Source organism: Neoarius graeffei, chromosome 13 (assembly GCF_027579695.1).
Source record: "Neoarius graeffei isolate fNeoGra1 chromosome 13, fNeoGra1.pri, whole genome shotgun sequence".
NCBI classification, from domain to species: domain Eukaryota; kingdom Metazoa; phylum Chordata; class Actinopteri; order Siluriformes; family Ariidae; genus Neoarius; species Neoarius graeffei.
The window spans coordinates 30,174,798-30,196,318 of NC_083581.1; the positions used below are offsets into that span (position 1 = coordinate 30,174,798).

Below are 21,521 nucleotides of genomic sequence, written 5' to 3' on the forward strand. Positions count from 1 at the left end.
AGTGTGCAGTAATTAACTTGCTGAAACCCTGTGGTTTTAGTTTGACCTGCCCTTCGTTGAGGTGCACCGGGTCAAGGCAGTGCGCTTTTCCTTTTCTCTCAGTGAAGAGGAGGAGGAAGAAGACAAGCCAAAAGAAAGCCAAAACATCCCAGCAGGTCTACTGGGGGATCCTGAGACGCTACGTGAAGGAGACGTCGAGTCCGGCAGGCTCGGCTCCCAGCAATGCCTTGCAGAAAAGCAGAAGGAACAAGGGCTGGAGGTGAAAGGAAGGAAGGAGAGAGATTATCTATGTGGGCTGTGCTCCAATAAGCGGTCTATTGCGTCTGTGTGGAACTGTGATGGAGAGATTCTGCCGTATACCGAAATCTTATGCAGGTAAATGGTCACACTATTAAATATACAGTACCGTACAAAAGTCTTGGGCATGTGAAATGTTGTCAACTAAAAATGGCTTAAAATAATACATTTAAAACAATACTATAAACAGCAGTAAGTCATAAATGAAAAACTCCAATATTTGGTGTGAGATGACCCTTTAGTTTAAAAACAAGAGTGCTCTGAGAGCACAATATCCCCCCCGCTGGCAACTCGGCCATAACTCTGGTAAAATGTGACTGAATTGAATGAAATTGCAATATGCGTATTACCGACAAAGAATCCTGTCAAGTTTCATGAAATTCCTCCAAAAATTGTGAGGGGAGTTGATTTCAGAAGGCGAGTACCCTTCCCGGGACAGACAGACTGATATTGCCACGACACAATCCCCCTTCGGGCCTTTCGGCCAGCGGGGGATAATAAAAATGAGGAAAGTTTTTCAGAAAGCAAGCACACCTTGATGAAATTGCCAAAGTTTAATAATCAAGGGCATAACTCTGGTAAAATTTGCCCAAATTAAATGAAATTTCAATATGTGTATAACTGTCATATAACAAAGCATTTTGCCTAGTTTGGTGAAATTCATCCACAAATTGTGAGGAGTTGATTTCAGAAGAACGTACGCCCTCATGAAATGGTCAAAGTCCAGTTAATCAAGGGTCAAAACTCTGGGAAAATGTGATCGAATTGAACAAAATTACAACTTGTGTACTATTGCCATAACAATGCCTTTTGCCAAGTTTGGTGAAATTCCTCCAAAAATCATCAGAGGAGTTGATTTCAGAAGGAAAACACATTGATGAAATTGTTAATCAAGGGCTGTAACTCCTGGTAAAATGTGACCCAGTCAAACAAAGTTAATGCGTATTACTGACATAACAATGCCTCGTCAAGTTTCATGAAATTCCTCCAAAAATTGAGAGGAGTTGATTTCAGAAGACAGATGGACGGAAATAAATAAATCGCCATGACAATCCCCCTTTGGGCCTTTCAGCCAGTGCGGGATAAAAATAGTAGTCTCCGGTACAAGTAGTACGGTTTTATTAGCATCTTGCAGAACCAGACAGTTCTTCTGGACACTCACACTTGCTTCTTAATTTTCCACCAAAACCCAGTAGCCTTTTTTTTTTTTTTTTTAAAAAGCTGAAAAGTGGTCTCATTATATAAATATGCTAGTCTGGCTAACGCGACTTCAAAGCTCTGCGAGCATTGGTCTGGCAAAGATATTAAGCCCAACCGTTTCCCAAAGTGCGTGGTTGACCCGCCTCCCTGAAATGCCTCAGTTTGCTACTGGTCGAAGCCAGAAAAGGCTGTGACGAAGCTTAAACCAATCACATCACTCTTTCCTCAGACGCATGTGACGCGACGGGGCTAACTGGTAGATTAAACTCTTACCGAAGCCGGTCGGGAGCAAGGCGAAAACGTCCTTCCTTTCAATAAATACCTCCAGGGCTGCTCTTTGCTCCGTTTTCAATGAGAACTTGCTCCATGTTCGTAATGTTTCTAGTGAATGAAGCGCTTCCGGCATAGATTCTGTAAACAATCTATGGCTTCCGGTCACAGTTCTACTACATCAGTGCCTTGAACACGCCTCTACCCAGGGCCGTTGGAGATGCTCAAAGTTGATTGGCTCCCGATTTTTCGGGAGCTTGGAAGAGCTGTAGATAGCTTGCCTTGCCAGACTAAGCTTGCAACAGACCCTTGTGTTGCATCACACTTAGGATGGGCGGGCCCAGGCTATAAATATGCTGCTCCAGATACAAACATTTTCCAAACGTTCATACGGACTCGATAATGTAGAAGTCATAATCTATAAAGTTTGTACAAAATAAAAATAGGGGGGGTTTAAGACTTGCGCAGTATTGTATGTGCTAAAGGCAGCTAAATTTTACATTTTGGCATGTAAACAACGTGTATGTAAGGGTGAGTGTTAAATGCAGAAACCCCAGCTGGAGAACATGACTCTGACCTTCTGTGTTGATTCATGAGCTACTTTTTGGTCACATGCTTGAGTTGAAAACCACTGGTAGGAGCCCATCAGGGTGTCCCCTTACACATCTGTAAGTGTAGGTCTGTTTCTCTCCATTGGAGTTCCTATCTCAACTCATTTGTATATGGTGGCTTCTTTTCTTTGTTCCCAGAGTACACGGTCAGCTGGTCCGTTTGTTTGCCCGGGGCATTGAGGAGGACACGGGCTCCTGGAAATACCGTGAGGGAAACAGGAACTGCAAAGGGAAATGTTTTTTACACAACTAATATTAACCATAAGAATGAAATCATATTTTAAGTTATACAATAGAATACTGCAATAAACATAAGGACATGGTTCACATTTGTCATGTTTCAACTTAGTTTTTATTAAGACAACTCAAAAGTGCAAGAAAACATACAAGTAGATGACTGCAGCACATTCCACCTTGTTTTTAATACATTCCAGTTTATACCAGACCGCTGGTTTTATCCTCCGAGCAGAGTGACAACGTTCCCCCTGGCTAGGGCACGTACCTGAGAGCGAGAGTCACAACCAGCAGGGTCAGTCTCAACACACTCAAGCTTGAAGACTCACTGATCAGATTAGGCCTGAAGATTTAAAGCAGGTTGGAAAATTCTACAGAATGGCATCTGATCAATATATTGCACTCCATCATACTCATTGTATTGTGGCATATTATTAAGCCACACCTACGAAAACTAAACTAACATTCTTAGCTTTCGGGAACCACCCCGAATTGATCTGAACGGGTCAAATACACATGGGGAACAAAACTTTGAAAACATGGTAACACTGTACAAACACTGCATTGAAACTGTTCTAACTCATAACACTGCATAGGTTATATAAAATACAAGTGTTATTGCTTTTAACTCATATCACCTAATACACACCACAGCAAACACCATTTCTTAAACACTTGCTTACATTATGCTGTTCCTGTTGCTCTCTGGGGGGGAAATAAGGAAGGTAAAGCTCATTGCATGGAATAATGTAACAAAAATTTCCTATGTTGCGATTTGGTCAAAGATTGAAAGGAAAAAGATGAAAATAAGAGCTTGCAAATTACATTCATCACAAATTAAAACAATCATGAAAAGCATGATCACTAAATGAAGGAAGGAGTGTAATACATCACGATTTGGAGGAAAAAAAAAGTATTTGTTGCTGTAAACATGATCTCTGTTGTAGAAAGCATTCACAGAAGAGGGGGGAAAAAAATCTCAAAGCTTTCAGGTTCACCTCCTGAATTAGGGTTCAATTCTTTTTGGTGATTTAAGTCTTAATCAGTGATTAGGAGTGTTGCACAGGATGAGGGTTGACCCACTTGTACGTTCCTCCATAGCGGAATCCTGCCGTCTTCATGAGCTCATCTGCCTCTTTCGGTCCACGGCTAGCAACGAAACAGTAAACGGGATTACACTTTAACTGGGTCAATATCAGGTGTATACAGTTGTGTTCAAAATAATAGCAGTGTGTGTAAAAACGTGAGTAAAGCTCAAAATCCTTATAATAGTTTTTATTTCCATGCATTGGGAACACTGCACATTATATTCTACATCAAAACATGAAGAAAAATGTATGAATATTTTAATTACTTTACAGAAAATGAAGAAAAATGAACATTGGGCTGTTCAAAAAAATAGCAGTGTCTGCATTTTTCATTACAAACTCCAAATATTTACTGTATAAACTGAAAAAATCTTAAGGATTTAGTATTCCTGTGAATCACTAAACTAATATTTAGTTGTATAACCACGGTTTCTGAGAACTTCTGGCACCTGTGAACAGGTATTCCAGCCCAGGATGATTTGACAACATTCCACAATTCCTCTGCATTTCTTGGTTTTGCCTCAGAAACAGCATTTTTGATGTCACCCCACAAGTTTTCTATCGGATTAAGGTCCGGGGATTGGGCTGGCCACTCCAGAACTTTCATTTTGTTGGTCTTGAACCCTGATGCTGCTCGCTTACTGGTGTGTTTGGGGTCGTTGTCTTGTTGAAACACCCATTTCAAGGGCATTTCCTCTTTAGCATAAGGCAACATGACCTCCTCAAGTATTTTGATATATGCAAACTGATCCATGATCCCTGGTATGCGATAAATGGGCCCAACACCACAGTAAGAGAAACATCCCCATATCATGATACTTGCACCACCATGCTTCACTGTCTTCAGAGTGTACTGTGGCTTGAATTCAGTGTTTGGGGGTCGTCTGAAAAACTGTCTGCGGCTCTTGGACCCAAAAAGAACAATTTTACTTTCATCAGTCCACAAAATGTTTTTCCATTTCTCTTTAGGCCAGTCGATGTGTTCTTTGGCAAATTGTATCCTCTTCAGCACGTCTTTTTTTTTTAACAGTGGAACTTTGCGGGAGCTTCTTGCCGATAGATTAGCTTCACACAGGCATCTTCTAATTGTCACAGTACTCACAGGTAACTTCAGACCGTCTTTGATCACCCTGGAGCTGATCATTGGCTGAGTCTTTGCCATTCTGGCTATTCTTCGATCCATTCGAATGGTAGTCTTCTGTTTTCTTCCACGTCTCTCTGGCTTTGCTGTCCATTTTAAAGCACTGGAGATCATTTTAGCCGAGCAGCCCATCATTTTCTGCACTTCTTTACAGTATACGTTTTACCTCTCCAATCAACGTTTTAATCAAAGCACGCTGTTCTTCTGAACAATGTCTGGAACGACCCATGTTTCTCAGGTTTTCAGAGAGAAATGGATGTACAACATGTGCTGGCTTCATCCTTAAATTAGGGCCACCTGACTGACATCTGTTTTTTCACAGAATGAATGACCTCACTAATTAAACTCCACACTGCTATTATTTTGAACGCGTCCCTTTCACTTAATTATTCGATTACACAGACTCAGGAGCATGCATATCATGAATGTTGGGTCTGTTGGTTTTCTATGACTCTACTACACCTACTGGTAAATTATTTGCCATGTAGTAATATAATTTCCACCAAAAACAGTGATTGATCTGGTTAGTCGTGTTGGACTGCTATTATTTTGAACACAAGTGTACATCTTTAAACTGCCTCATCATGACCAATGAAAGAACCTACCTTCCGTATGTGTAAGGGATCGGTTGTGTCCTTTCTGCTTCGATCTGGTGGAGGAGTGGCGTGAAGATCCTCCACGCTTCCCTGAGCTCATCACTGAAACACGCAGATGTAATGTGGAATCAAATGCATGTTCAGTTATACAATGATGTAGGAAAGTTGAAAAGGAGACTCACCTGCGCACAAAATGCATCTGACTTCCGCTGAACACATCCAGAATTAGACGCTCATAGGCATCAGGAAGCTTCACGTTCTGTATAAACGGGTAGTGAACTCTTGTGATTATTTTCTTTTCAATAGCCTATATCTGAACCCCAGTCTGACGGTACAGACTGAAGTTGCTTTGCAGTTGCACATGCTAGATACGTCAGGTCTATTGCATTTTAGTTGAGGTATGAAAGTGGGCCAAATTGGCTATTTTTAAATTTCTGATCATTATACACATAACTGAAATTAACAATATACTATATTGCCAAACATATGTGGCCAACTGATGACTCAAATCTTGTGTTTATTGAACATTCCATTCTCCATTCCAGATCTAGTCCCTCTTTACTATTATAGTAAGCCCCATTCTTCTGGGGAGGCTTTCCACTAGGTTTTGGGGACACGGCTGTGGGGGATGTGTGTTCATTCAGCTACAAGAGCATTATGGCCCTTTTCCACTACCCTTTTTCAGCTCACCTCAGCCCGACACGGCTCGCGTTTCGACTACCTCAGAGCAGCACGACTCAGCTCGCTTCAGCCCTGCTTAGCACCCAAAACTCGCACGGTTTTGGAGTGGGGCTGAAGCGAGCCAAACCGAGCCGAGTGGGGCTAGGGGCGTGAGGAGACACTCCCCTGTGCACCGATTGGTGAGGAGGAGTGTCCTCACATGCCCACACACGCCCCGCGAGCACGCTGGGATCTGTAAACACCATAAACCCAGAAGAAGAAGAATTACAAATTACGAGAATTTCTGAAGCCTTATGCGCCTCGCCTCATCTATACGCTCTTGCCAGTATCTGTTGGCGTTGTCGGTGACAACAAGCCACAGCACCAAGACCAGCAACACTAACGACTCCATGTCCTCCATGTTTATTGTTTACTATCCAGGTCGTGAGACTACCGCTTAAAAGATCACTGATGTCACTGTTTGCGCCGCCTAATGACATCACCTGACGTCCACCCACTTTCGCTAACTCCACCCAACGTGTCCACCCACTTCCAGCCAGCACAGTTCAGCGCGGTTGTAGTCGAAATGCAACTCCAACAGCCCCGCTCAGCTCGACTCAGCCCAACTCAGCACGGCACGGCTCAGCCGCGTTTGTAGTGGAAAAGCGGCATTAGTAAGATCAAACTCTGATGTTGGTTGAGGAGGTCTGGGGTACAGGGCACTTGAGTTTCTTCCACTCCAGGCTTCATCACATAACGTCTTCATTAGGGATGGGAATTGATAAGATTTTTACGATTCCGATTCCATTTTCGATTCTGCTTAACGATTCGGCTCTTTATCGATTCTCATTTGAAAAAAAGAGGAGAACAAACAGGTCGATTAGCATCAACTTTGTTTAGTTTAGGAGTAACACAGATTCACCAGTCCGAAGCGTGTCGAAAACGTGACATTCATTTAAAAGTATCGCATGCTGTGTGCGCAAATGTTTTTGCATATTACTCGTGTTCCCTCCCGACGATGTAATATCTACTTTGCAATGGCTGCAGGTCGCCCGGTTGTCATCTTTCCTTGAAAAATGCAGCCAAACTTATGAGCGTTTAAACCTCTTGGTTGCCATGTTTACTGCTTACTGCATGTTGCTACACACGTTGTGTAACTTGCGTAATATACATGACGTTAGTCGTGCTCGCTGGAATCAAGAAAGGAATCGTTAGCAAATCTGGCAAACGATTCCATGGAATTGAAACACTGGGAACCGGTTCTCAACAAGAACCGGTTTTCGATTCCCATTCCTAGTCTTCATGGAGTTTGCTTTGTGCACAGGGGCACGGTCATGCTGGAACAGGTTTGGGCTTCGTAGTTCCAATGAAGAGGAAATATTGATGCTACGGTACTCAAAGGTATTCTAGCTAGTTGTACGCTTCAACATGGCTTGCAAACGGTGTAGCAAAAGCATTCACCCCATCATCTGGAGTGTTATATACCACCCCAATGCTACCTGAGCAAGCAGTTAGAAAAGATGTGTGCGGCTGGATTTACATCCCTTGGAAGAAGCACTTAAGTCTTCACCCTCCCTGGCTGGTAGCTGTTGTGTGACTGGGGCGAGCTGGCTAGTGGATAGGAGTTGGCCACGACTAAATTAGGGAGAAAATTGGGGCGAAGAAAGGAAAACACAAAACTGTATTTTGTAAAAAGGCCCACGTATGGCTTTAAATCAAATCAGTCTCAAAAGACGTACGTGATCCGCGCACTATCTTCGCAAGGTAGAGTTTCTGCTCCATGTACACAAACGCAGTCTCCCAAGCACGGAGCTGCGCTCGCTCGACCCTCCCTACAGTACATGCTCATAACTACTCAACACTCGCTCATTCCAAGTTGAATTTTAAGATTTTGGAGGCAGAGACGGTCTCGGATGTCTCCACTCCTTTGGTTATTTTGGATGCCATATGTAGCGATCACATGGAGCTGAGCACATGCACAGACCTGGACTACAGAAGCACCATGTCGGCGAAACACCATACATACTCCTTTACACTCACACCAGAATGTTTTTTGGACATGTAAACAAGGACCCCAGGAATTAATATTATAAAACATATGTGTATACATTTTTAAACTTAGAAGCCTGGGTTGAAGACCTCAGGAATGAATTGAACAGAGACACAACGCCCGTTCCTGAACAGGAGCGAGAATCCGATCTAACCAGCATGAGGCTCTACAAGACACAGCCATGCCCGTAAAACTAATTTAATTATTCACGCATTAGGTTAGGCTATAGAGGATACAGGCTTTTGTAGTTTGTCATTTTAATCTCTCCAAAATTAAATATAAAAAAAAAAAAAACATCCTGGGGGTGTTGTGGCTCAGGTGGATAAGGCGCCACACCATAAATCCGGGGACCCAGGTTCAATTCCGACCCGAGGTTATTTCCCCGATCCCTCCCCGTCTCTCTCTCTCTCCCGCTCATTTCCTGTCTCTACACTGTCCTATCCAATAAAGGTGAAAAAACCCCCAAAAAAAAAAAAACCCACACATCCTGAAGTGAAAGTATGTTTCTTCTGTAGTACAGTTCCGCGTGCATTCTCAGCTCCACACCTGCTGTGGAATGAGCTCTCGTCACAGCTCCGTGCTTGTCAGACCACATTTGTGCATGTGGATTAGAAACGTGCCCTCGTGAGGATGCTTTTCCACTCGCAGATACTGTTCTGTGCACGTGTGTGGCTTTTGAGACCAATTTAATGCTTTACCCACATGTGCGTGATCGTCTGGTGTCCACATACTTTTGGCCGTAGTGCATGATTATCTTTTGTTTGAAAGTTACAATAAACTATGAAATTAATGAACACTGGATTTACCCACTACATATGCAAATTCATGATCATGTAATGTGAGAAGCAGACTGAAACTAATGATAGAGAATGATTTTTGCCTTATATCTGCTACGGTAGGTCAGGTCCAGCTCCGTCTCCTCGGGGTTGAAGTACACGCCAGGCTTTTTGCTCATCATTTTGGCGTAAATAGCCTCGTCAGGCTGCACGCGCACCACCAGCTCGTTCCTCTGGCACTGTGAATTAAAGATGTCACCTGGAACATCAGTGAACTGCAACCTCACCTCAGCCTTGCGTTCATTCAAGGCCTTTCCACAGCGCAGGATGAAGGGAACCCCTGTTTCAGAGAAAAACGAACAACAGGGGAAGAAAAAAAAAAGGCACATCACCACAGAACAGGAAATGATCTCAGGAAGAACAGTAATAGGTTTTCCTTGCTGGCTCAGGAGAAACGGAAGGTTCTGACTGCAAAGTTAAATTCTGGGCAAAACGTTCCATTTCTATTGCCGTTCTGAGATGTTGCGCTGCTGCATTTTGCTTCTTGAAATAGTGTCAAAATCCACCTACATGTTTCATAAATACATTCTCATCTCATCTCATTATCTCTAGCCGCTTTATCCTGTTCTACAGGGTCGCAGGCAAGCTGGAGCCTATCCCAGCTGACTACGGGCGAAAGGCGGGGTACACCCTGGACAAGTCGCCAGGTCATCACAGGGCTGACACATAGACACAGACAACCATTCACACTCACATTCACACCTACGCTCAATTTAGAGTCACCAGTTAACCTAACCTGCATGTCTTTGGACTGTGGGGGAAACCGGAGCACCCGGAGGAAACCCACGCGGACACGGGGAGAACATGCAAACTCCGCACAGAAGGGCCCTCGCCGGCCACGGGGCTCGAACCCGGACCTTCTTGCTGTGAGGCGACAGCGCTAACCACTACACCACCGTGCCGCCCCTCATAAATACATTCAGTCGGTAAATAGGAAGTCGATGTGCGACAGACCTAAAAACGGTATAGAACCCCAAGCTGAAGCTCGGTATCAAATATCAAGCAGTTGTGATTTGTAGTTGTTGAGAAAAAAAGTGTTACGAAAATTTTGTAAATCCACGCTATACGTTTCGTAAATACATTCAGTCGGTAAACAGGAAGTCGATGTGCGACAGACCTGAAAACGGTATACAACCCCAAGCTAAAGTTTGGTATCAAGTGGCTATGATTTGTGGTTGCTGAGAAAAAGGGTGTTTCTGATGGACAGAGGTAAAGTTAAAAAAAAAAAAAAAAAACACCACAAACACACAGTATACCCCCCCCCCAGTCAGAACAGGACTACAAACAAGTCGGCGTGTGCAAACACGGCAGACTCCACACTCCTGTCAGCTAAAAGCCAGCGGAAAAGAAAAGGAAAGCCTGCCTAGTGAGTGTACCTGCAAGATAGAGCGAGGTTTTTCTGGACAGACAATCATTCTAGCTAGTGCTTAGCTATCTTAGCCTTAGAATGCATGGGCTCGACCCCACGGTAGCGAGTATGGAGTTATACACTGAATGTTTTGATCTTAGAGAAACGATAAACACAAAAGCAGTAACCGAGAAAAGATATATTTGTCTTTTGTTTCACGGATCTATTCGCAAATGTCAACCAAATAACATCCCTGCGACTCAAAACTCTCCAAGGTTGATGCAGAATCACGAGGTTTTCTGCACAGCACCATCTTGGTGTGACACAGTTCCATAGTTATGCTAATTAGTTAAAGCTCCTTGTTTCCATAGGTGGGGTTTACATTAGACCGCATCAGCGGATCATCAGATTAACGTTTTTAAAACGATTAGTGTGCACACAGCAACACCAATACACGATTCGCGTGCACACAGCAACACCAATACACGGATACGCTCGGCTCCGCAGGCATCCTGCGCTCCAAATCACTCCGCCCTGAACAGCGAGTGCCCTCTGGAGGGTGCGCACTCCGGCCTTGCGCAGCTCACAGAGCGCGCGAGTGAAGCGCACGAGCAGTGATTCGGGACTGAGCCGCTGTGTGTGTGATCCCAGCGCATATCACTTACTACTTGCAAGTGGAAGGATGGCAAGCCTAAAGACAATCATAACTCCACAATGGGCAGTATTTGCATCAGTATTTGTAGTATTTTCATACTTTTATACTCTTTAATGAAAGGTGATACAAGGCGGAAGTCCGCGCCATTTTTCAGAAGTCACGGCACATGACCAACGCCAGCGAATCAGGAAGGTGGAGGTCACAGTGACGTTGTCCAATGACGACGCCAGCTAGAGCTTAGCACAGCGTATCCGCGTATTCTCAATGTTTAAACAGCACCGGAGCTGACACGATCTGGATTGAATATGTGGACCCTGGCGGATTCCCGTTTCCCGGCGTTTCCAGGCGGTTTAATGTAAACAGACAGTGCATCCGCGAAGAAAACGAGACAGATACGGTCTAATGTAAACTTGGCCATAGAGCCATACTGTTTACCTCAAGAGGGAGGAGAACAATCCCAAAACAGAGAAAAGCAACCCTAAGGACATCAAAACGATCACATATTGTCCACATGATATCGTTCTTACAGGACATAGGAAAATCCCATGCACAATAAAAAATTTAAACACTTCAGATGACTTTGCAGTCAGCACTTTTAACGAAACACTGCGGTAATGTCCCACCTTCCCAGCGTTCGTTATGGATGTAGAGTACTGCAGTGGCGAAAGTGGCTGTGTGAGAGCCTTTAGGAACGGTCGGGTCATCCAAGTAACCCAGTTTAGCCTCCCCTTCCCCATCAGGTTTTCCCTCATACTGTCCCAGCACAACATCACGTAGAGCCACTGGTGCTATGCACTTCAATACCTTCACCTGAAGGGCGTAAACAGACAAGAGGATTTCAGCTGGAATCTCACTCCTGCATTCAACCAGGACTCCGCTCTCATCTTCATGTTCTTAGCAAATGGTGTCCGATGTTCTCATGATACCTTCTCATCCCTCACATCATCCGAGTTGGTGGAGGCAGGCTTCTCCATGGCAACCAAGGTGAGCATCTGGAGAAGATGATTTTGCATGACGTCACTGAGAGAAGGAGAGAAGGTGAAGAGAAAGAAATGCCAAGTTAAATTTTTTCAGTTGGTAAAGACGACTTTATACGTTTTGAAGAGGAGAAACGTGATCATGCTTTCTTACCGGATAATACCAAAGTCATCAAAGTATCCTCCTCTCCCGTAAGTTCCAAAGGGTTCTTTAAAAGTGAGAACGACGGAGGCCACACTGTCCCTATTCCAGATAGGGCCGAAAATTCGGTTCCCAAACCTGGAGGAAACCATGAGAATAAATGCTGCTGTGTTTCCATCTAAACTTTTTGCATATTTCAAACAAAAATCATGGAGAACCCGTTACAGTGTCTTCCAAAAGTATTCATCCCCTTTGGGGTTTGTCCTGTTTTGTCGCATTACAGGCTGGAATTAAAATAGATTTTTGGGGGGTTAGCACCATTTGATTTACACAACATGCCTACCACTTTAAAGGTGCACATTGTTGTTTTATTGTGACACAAACAATAAGATGAAAAGACAGAAATCCAGAGCGTATATAGGTATTCACCCCTCGCCAAAGTCAATACTTTGGAGAGCCACCTTTTGCTGCACTTACAGCTGTAAGTCCTTTGGGGTGTCTCTAATAGCTTAGCACATCTAGCCACTCCTCAAGGCAAAACTGCTCCAACTTCAAGTTAGATGGGTTGCGTTGGTGTACAGCAATCTTCAACTTATGCCACAGAATCTCAATTAGATTGAGGTCTGGGCTTTGATTAGGCCATTCCAAGACATTTAAATGTTTCCCTTTAAACCACTCCAGTGTAGCTTTAGCAGTACGTTTAGGGACATGAACGTGAAACTTTGTCCCAGTCTCAAACCTCTGGCCGACTCAAACAGGTTTTCCTCCAGAATTGCCCTGTATTTAGTGCCATCCATCTTTCCTTCAGTCCTGACCAGCTTTCCTGTCCCTGCAGATGAAAAATATCCCCACAGCATGATGCTGCCACCACCATGCTTCACTGTAGGAGTGGTGTTCTCAGGGTGTTGGGTTTGTGCCACACATGGTATTTCCCAGGATGGCCGAAAAGATCAATTTTAGTCTCAGTTGATCAGAGAATCTTCTTCCATGTGTTTGGGGAGTCTGCCACATGCTGTTGGGCAAACTCCAAACATGTTTTCTTAAGCAATGACTTTTTTCTGGCCACTCTTCCATAAAGCCCCGCTCTGTGGAGTGTACGGCTTAAAGTGGCCCTATAGACAGATCCTCCCATCTCCGCTGTACATCTCTGCAGCTCCTTCAGTGTTATCTTTGGTGTCTTTGTTGCATCTCTGATTAATGCCCTCCTTGCCCAGTCTGTGAGTTTTGGTGGGCGGCCTTCTCTTAGGTTTGTATTGGTGCCATATTCTTTCCATTTTGCTATAATGGATTTAATGGTGCTCCCTGGGATATTCAAAGTTTGGGATATTTTTTTAATAACCCAACCCTGATCTATACTTCTCTACAACTTTGTCTCTGACCTGTTTAGAGTACTCCTTGGTTTTCATGTTGCTTGCTTAGTAGTGTTGCAGAGTCAGGGTCCTTCCAGAACAGGTTGATTTATACAGACATCATGTGACAGATCATGTGACACTGATTGCACACAAGTGGATCTTAATCAACTAATTATGTGACTTATGAAGTTAATTGGTTGGATCAGCTCTTATTGATGGGTTTCATACAAAAGGGTGTGAATACTTATGCACACTCCAGATTTGTTTTTCATCTTAATTATTGTTTGTGTTACAATTTAAATTTTTTTTTTTTTTATTTCACCTTTAAAGTGGTTGGCACGTTGTGTAAATACTTTTGGAAGACACTGTAAATCTTCTAACAATACACACCTTTTACACCTCCTGGAATACAGTTCTTCGATAATTAGGCATGTTTTTTTTATTCATTTCAGATTTCCATATGCACATCAAACAAGTTCTTGGATTAACCTTATTCTTGCGAGAGCTTCCGGTGACGCCATGCGGTAGGCAGCAAAGAAGCGGAGCTCCGTCCAACAAATTGATAAACAACCTAACTTAAGTTATTACTCGGCGTTGTATGACACATTAACGATGGCAATGACAAGAACAAAAGCCACGACATCAAAACCAGAGACTTCAAAAGAGAAAAGCGACACTTTGAAGGCAAGTCAGCACGAGGCTAAAGGCGGTGATGGCTCCGAGTCCAAAATACTAGCCGAACTAGCAAAGCTCAGGTCGGAGAATTTGGAAGGACATAATCAAACCCTTAAAAAGTTGGAGACATCAATGGCAGAACTAAAAGGGGAAATGAAAAAATTGGAGAAAAGAACTACGGAGGTAGAAGAACGTGTAAGTGCTACCGAAGATGATGGGAGACGACATGAGAGAGCCATACGATATCTACTACGTCGAGAAAAGGATTTGACGGCTAAGTGTGAAGAATTACAGAACAGAATGAGACGCAACAACATGAGAATCTACCGGGTACCAGAGGGGAGCGAGGGACAAGACGTGAAGAAATTTGTTGAGGATTTGATTCGTTTGGTTCTCGACCCAATGCCAGACGTATCTTTACAAATTGAAAGAGCACACCGTTCATTGACGTCTAAACCAAAGAAACCCAATGACCCCCCCAGATCTCTGATCGTCAAATTCCTTGATTATTCCGTCAAAGAGCAGATACTCCGACAAGCATGGAGCCAACAGCTAAAGTTTCAAGAGAGACAAATATTTTTCGATCATGACTACTCTCCGGAACTGCTAAAGAAGAGGGCAGGCGTACGAGAAGTCGTCAAACAACTGAAAAAGAAGAGCATTAAAGCCAAGTGCCTTTATCCAGCGCAACTCAAATTGACCACTGAAACGGGAGATAAAACGTACCCTACGCTCAAGGATGCTCTTCCGAAATTGGCTGAATACGATATATATCCCAAGGTCGACGACGAAAGAGCGCAGATGGAGGAGGAATTGCATCTCAATGGGTGGAATGTCGTGGGTCAGACAGCGGAGTTTGCCGTGGGTGGGAGTCTATCCAGGGATGCCGAGACCCCTGCCGAATAAGCTGAGATGTCATCAACGCCGAGATTGTATTTTTATGGAAGTGCCAAACGTTAGGATTATTAACACCTCCCGTTTCTTTTTCACGAGACGGAACTCAGCTGAACTGTGAGTATTCTCGCATTGAGCAGCAACCGATCCGAGTGCGGGACGGCAGCAGCAAAGACACTTTGTGTAAACCCCACAGAGGACCTGTCACCATCCTCTGCCCAGGAAACACCGGGATATGGTTTGCTTAATTTACAGGCCTGTTTTTCTTTTCATATTTGGTTACAGACTTAAAGCAAACCAATTGGGTATGTGGAAGTTTAATGTTCAGGTTTTTACATGTGTTTGTTTTATTTGTTATTGTCACCTTGAAAATAATATTACTGGTTGGGTTACTGATGCAAGTATGACATTACATGGGGTTAAAAGCCAAGGACTGGTATGAAACAGCATAAAAATAATTATGAATAGTTTGATTTGTATTACTTACAATGTGAAGGGATTAGGCAATCCAATCAAAAGGAAAAAAATATTGGGCCATCTAAAAAAATTACATTGTTCTATAGCCATGCTCCAGGAAACCCATCTGTCAGAAAAGGAACACCTTAAACTTAAAAGGGAATGGGTGGATCATGTTTTCAGTTCATCTTTTGAAAGGGGTAGGAAATGAGGAGTTGTCATCCTCTTTCATAAATCAGTATATTTTAACCATACAGAAACAATTAGTGATAAAGAGGGTAGATATATTATTGTAAAGGGAGATATAAGTGGCATAAAAATAACTCTGCTTAATCTATATGCCCCGAATGAGGATAGCCCTGTCTTTTTTAAAGACATAGCTAGCTTACTAGCAGGCACAATGGAAGGGGTGGTGTTAATAGGGGGAGATTTTAATTGTGTCATGAGCCAACATGTAGACAGACTGCCTGCCGGGGGCAACATAATATCTAGAAAGACATCTACACTACAAGCAATGACAAGTGAACTTGGCCTAGTGGATGTATGGCGGCGTTTACATCCCAAAGAAAAGGATTTCACCTTTATGTCACAGGTACATGGCAGCTATTCCAGGCTAGACATGATGCTAATATCAGGAACAGATCTCTATAGGGTTAAAGAATGTAATATAGAACCAATTACCATATCTGATCATGCGCCAGTCACCTTAAAACTGGATTTGGGGTCAGTAAAATCTTTTAAGTACTGGAGACTTAGGCTACGTTTACATTACGTCGAATCAGCGGATCATCAGATTAACGTTCTTAAAACGATTCGCGTTTACACTAAAACCGTTAGCCGTGCACACAGCAACACCAATACACGGATACGCTCGGCTCCGCAGGCATCCTGCGCTCCAAATCACTCCGCCCTGAACAGCGAGTGCCCTCTGGAGGGTGCGCACTCCGGCCCTGCGCAGCTCACACAGCGCGCGAGTGAAGTGCACAAGCCGTGATTCGGGACTGAGCCGCTGTGTGTGTGATCCCAGCGCATATCACTTACTACTTGCAAGTGGAAGGATGGCAAGCCTAAAGACAATCATAACTACACAATGGGCAGTATTTGCATCAGTATTTGCAGTATTTTCATACTTTTATACTCTTTAATGAAAGGTGATACAAGGCGGAAGTCCGCGCCGTTTTTCAGCAGTCGCGTCACATGACCAACGGCAGCGAATCAGGAAGGTGGATGTCACAGTGACGTTGTCCAATGAGGACGCCAGCTAGAGCTCAGCACAGCGTATTCGCGTATCTCAGTGTTTACACAGCACCGGACCAGATACGATCTAGATTGAATACGTGGACGCTGGCGGATTCCCGTTTCCCGGCTTTTCCAGGTGGTTTAATGTAAACGGACAGTGCATCCGCGAAGAAAACGAGACAGATACGGTCTAATGTAAACGTAGCCTTAATGTATCCTTGTTAAATGATGACATGATTAAACAAGAAATCCGTCAAGAATTAAAACATTATTTTGAGGCAAATGAAGATGACACAATTTCTCCAATAACTTTATGGGAGGGGGCTAAGGCTGTGATGAGGGGTTGTATTATTGCAATTTCTTCTAGATTAAAGAAGCAGAGGTTGAATGGTCAGAGCCAGCTGGAAGAAAAAATAAAGCAACTAGAAAAAGAGCATCAACAATCTAACAAAGAAGAAACTTTACATGCTCTAAAAGAGACAAGGAAAGAATTAGATGACCTATTAACTTACAAAACGGAAGGGGCTTTAAGATTCATAAATAGAAAATACTACGAAATGGGAAATAAAGCAAGTCGACTACTGGCATTTCAATTGCGGAAAGCTCAAAGTAGCAGGGCAGTTTACAAAATAAAAAGCCCAGACAATGGTGAAATTCTAACACAGCCCACAGACATCACGGAGGCTTTTGCCACACACTATAGAAAACTATATGAAGAAGAGTCAGACCCACAAAGAAACGAGAAGATGGAATGTTTTTTTAGATCCATCAACTTAGCGAAACTAACATCAGAAGAGGCTGATATGGTGTCAATGCCAATTACAGAAGAAGAAATCAAAAATAATATTTCACAGCTTAAAAATAACAAATCTCCTGGAACTGATGGTTTTTCAGGGGAATATTATAAAACGTTTATAAGTGAACTAACTCCCATCCTGTGCAAGGTTTATAACTATGCATTAAAAGAAGGACAATCACCTGCGTCCTGGTCAGAGGCAATTATAAGCGTTATACACAAAGAAAACAAAGACCCGACCCTATGTGCATCATATCGTCCCATCAGCCTTCTGTGTGTTGATTTTAAAATCCTTACCTCAATAATAGCAAAAAGAATTCAGAGAATCATACATAAGTTGGTAAAGCCTGACCAAACTGGGTTTATCAATAATCGTCATGGTGTTGATAATGTTAGGAGAGCCCTAAATCTACAGTTTATTGCAGCTAAAAGGGCCAGCCCTTCAATGCTTCTCAGCCTAGACGCCCAGACGGCTTTCGATAGGGTGAACTGGACTTTCTTACATCAAACTCTCCGACATATGGGCTTCAATGACACATTTATTAATTGGATTTGTTTATTTTACAAAAACCCTAAGTCTAGAGTAAGAGTGAACGGGTATTGTTCAGACTTTTTTCCACTGGGCCGTGGCACTCGCCAAGGAGACTCCTTATCTCCTTCATTATTTGCTTTAAGCATAGAGCCACTGGCAGAACTAATAAGATCAAACCCTCTCATATTGGGTATTTCTGATGAAGGAGGGAATCAACACAAATTAGCTCTATTTGCTGACGACATATTGTTATTCATAGTACAGCCCATGGTTTCAATCCCTGCACTATTAAGTAGTCTAAATAAATACAGTGAAGTATCAGGATATAAGATAAACAGTAACAAATCAGAAGCAATGATGATAAGTGGTGATTGGCCCCAACAATTAGATAGTTTAGTGTCATTTAGGAAATCTAAAAAAGGATTTAGATATTTAGGAGTCATTCTGACACCGAAACCATCACAACTTTTCCATTGCAATTATGACAAATTAATTAAAGAGATCAACCAAGATATAAGCAGATGGGATGTGCTGCCTTTGTCCTTGTTTGGCAGAATAGAGTCAGTAAGGATGAATATTTTACCTAGGCTCCTCTTTTTATTTCAATCTTTGCCAGTTCCTGTTCCACAATCAACAATTAAGTGCCTTGAAAAACGCATTTCAAAATTTATTTGGCAAAATAGAAGACCAAGAATACGACTAAAAATATTGATGGCAAGCAAAAAACGGGGTGGGCTGGGATTACCTAACTTTAAAATGTACTACTGGGCAGCCCAACTAAGGGCAGTAGTGATATGGGCAACCAAAGCTGAAGAAACTGGATGGCTATCCATTGAACAGAATTCTTTGACAGGGGTACCATTGTCTGTGCTTCCTTTTCTTGGCCAAAGGGCTCAGAGGAAAATAAAAATAGAAAATATATGGGTTAAACACACGCTAAAGATTTGGAACACTACACAAAAATTAATAAAAGGATCGGTGGCTCTGTCAAGGGTAATGCCCATTCTGAGAAATTTTGACTTTCTCCCATCTTTGACGGACTTGGCATTTAAGAGATGGGCAGACAATGGTTTGGTCAGCATTGACCAATTGTTTGAAAACAATACACTTAGATCATTTTCACAACTACAAGAAGAATTCGATTTGCCTACAAATGACTTTTTTAGATTCCTACAGATACGAAGTTATCTCACTAGACACACAGACTGGGACAGTCTTAAAAGAGATCCAATGGAGGTTGAAAGGTATTTTATACAGATTTCTCAACACAAGGTATCTGCAAAACATCAAGTGTCAAATATATACAAGAGTCTCTTGAAAGATACTTCAGATAATACCTTACATATTAAAAGTGAGTGGGAACTTGAACTTAATGCAATTATTGATGATGAGTCTTGGGAAAATATATGTTTAGCAAGTCATAAAGGGATTGGAAGTCAAATGTGGAAAGAATTTGACTGGAAAGTGAAATTGAGATTCTTCAGAACACCTCTGAAGGTGTCAAAGTTTACAAGCAATACCCCCAACACCTGTTGGAGGAACTGTGGCATGGTGGGGGATCATGCCCATATTTTCTGGGATTGCCCAGTGATACAAGCATACTGGAAAAACATTAAAGAAGAACTGGACATTGTCTTCAGAGTTGACATACCTCTGGACCCTTTAATTTTCTTACTGGAGAAGATACCTGAACATTTGCTTTCTAAGGACCAATGCTACATGTTACATATTTTGTTAATGACTGCTAAGAAAATGATTACTGTTAATTGGATGCAGCCATGTACACCTACAAAAGCTCAATGGATACACAAGGTTGATCAGATACGTACAATGGAAAATATGACAGCTATATTACAATTTAAAGTACCGCTATTCATAAGAAGATGGACCCCAGTTATTTTGGGACTGAAATTATGCTGAAACCTTATATGTAATGTATTTTTTTTTTTGTATTGCGCATCTACTTTGACCCTGTATAACAAAGAGTAATTTAATAACAATTAATGACAAGGTGACTTTTTTTTCTGTTTGTTTTGTTTTATTTTGTTTTTTGTCTTTTTGTAGTTTGATTTGTGTCTGTTTGTAGCCTCTTAAGGGAGGATTAGGTTTTGTATATTTGTATTGAGTGTATGTCTGTTTGTATTGCCTGTAGAGTTTGATATAGGCAATAAAGTTTAAAAAAAAAAAAAAAAAAAAAAAAAAAAACCTTATTCTTGCTATTATTTCAATTCACTCCTCAGATCCTCCGACTTTTTAAAGGCAGTGTGGAACAGCAGAGAAAAGGCTGCTCAAAATGTATTGCATACAACATAAGATCAAAAACGATCAGTTTGGATCGCAGGTTGTCTTTAAAAGCCAAACAGGATCTAATCCACAATCAGCCTGGAAGCTTTTATAGTTGCTTACAGAGCCACTCAATCCTGAGAAAGCACCTTGGTGCGTGTTCTTTTTGCAAAATTAAAATGAAGATAATCCTAAAGAAGATCGGGGTGAAATGCATCACCTGAGTACCATGAGGTTCTGCACCATCTCTTTGCCTAGATAGTGGTCTATGCGGTAGATCTGATCCTCAGTGAAGAGGGAAGAGAGGTGTGCGGATAACACCTCAGAACTCTGCAGATCCCGACCAAACGGTTTCTCCACAATCAGCCTGCTCCAACCGCTAGAGAGAGAGAGAGAGAGAGAGAGAGAGAGAGAGAGAGAGCACGCAAGAAGCAGAGAGACACAGCAAGAAGCAGAGAGAGAGCGCAAGAAGCAGAGAGAGAGCGCGAGAGAAACAGCAAGCAGAGAGAGAGAGCAAGAAGCAGAGAGAGAGCAAGAAGCAGAGAGAGAGCAAGAAGCAGAGAGACAGCAAGAAGCAGAGAGACAGCAAGAAGCAGAGAGACAGCAAGAAGCAGAGAGAGAGAGAGAGAGAGAGAGAGAGAGAGCAAGAAGCAGAGACAGACAGCAAGAAGCAGAGAGAGAGAGAGACAGCAAGAAGCACAAACAGCGAGAGAGAAACAAATGGAGATGCAGAGAAAAACAGCAATACAAGAAGAGAAGGAGGGACAGAAACATGCAGACAGAGAGCAGGGAGCAGAGAGAGACAGCAAGAAGCAGAGAGAGAGAGAGAGAGAGAGCGCGAGCAAGAAGCGGAGAGAGAGAGAGACAGCAAGAAGCAGAGAGAGAGAGACAGCAAGAAGCAGAGAGAGAGAGACAGCAAGAAGCAGAGAGAGAGAGACAGCAAGAAGTACAAACAGCGAGAGAGAAACAAATGGAGATGCAGAGAAAAACAGCAATACAAGAAGAGAAGGAGGGACAGAAACATGCAGACAGAGCAGAGAGAGAGAGCAAGAAGCAGAGAGAGACAGCAAGAAGCAGAGAGAGAGAGAGCAAGAAGTGGAGAGAGAGAGAGAGAGAGAGAGAGAGAGAGAGAGAGAGAGAGAGAGAGAGAGACAGCAAGAAGCAGAGAGAGAGAGACAGCAAGAAGTAC

The 21,521-nt window shown here is 42.7% G+C and overlaps 2 protein-coding genes across 4 annotated transcripts in view; one reads left to right on the top strand and one right to left on the bottom strand.

Annotated features, from left to right (window-relative positions):
* The window catches only part of zgc:158263 (ceramide kinase family protein), a 42,047-nt gene extending 39,337 nt beyond the window's left edge, over window positions 1–2,710 (top strand). Inside the window, exons 12-13 of the mRNA XM_060937485.1 lie at window positions 41–375; window positions 2,517–2,710. Of these exons, the coding sequence (XP_060793468.1) occupies window positions 41–375; window positions 2,517–2,631 (450 nt within the window). The 3' untranslated portion in view covers window positions 2,632–2,710. The remainder of the gene's footprint in view (window positions 1–40; window positions 376–2,516) is intronic.
* The window catches only part of LOC132896561 (glucose-6-phosphate 1-dehydrogenase-like), a 40,392-nt gene continuing 21,578 nt past the window's right edge, over window positions 2,708–21,521 (bottom strand). For all 3 annotated transcript variants that reach the window (XM_060937487.1, XM_060937486.1, XM_060937488.1), the window contains exons 6-13: window positions 20,553–20,711; window positions 12,118–12,243; window positions 11,913–12,006; window positions 11,610–11,796; window positions 9,028–9,263; window positions 5,620–5,696; window positions 5,447–5,539; window positions 2,708–3,761 (exon numbers count right to left, since the gene is read on the bottom strand). In XM_060937487.1, coding sequence (XP_060793470.1) covers window positions 3,662–3,761; window positions 5,447–5,539; window positions 5,620–5,696; window positions 9,028–9,263; window positions 11,610–11,796; window positions 11,913–12,006; window positions 12,118–12,243; window positions 20,553–20,711 — 1,072 coding nt within the window. In that variant the 3' untranslated portion in view covers window positions 2,708–3,661. The remainder of the gene's footprint in view (window positions 3,762–5,446; window positions 5,540–5,619; window positions 5,697–9,027; window positions 9,264–11,609; window positions 11,797–11,912; window positions 12,007–12,117; window positions 12,244–20,552; window positions 20,712–21,521) is intronic.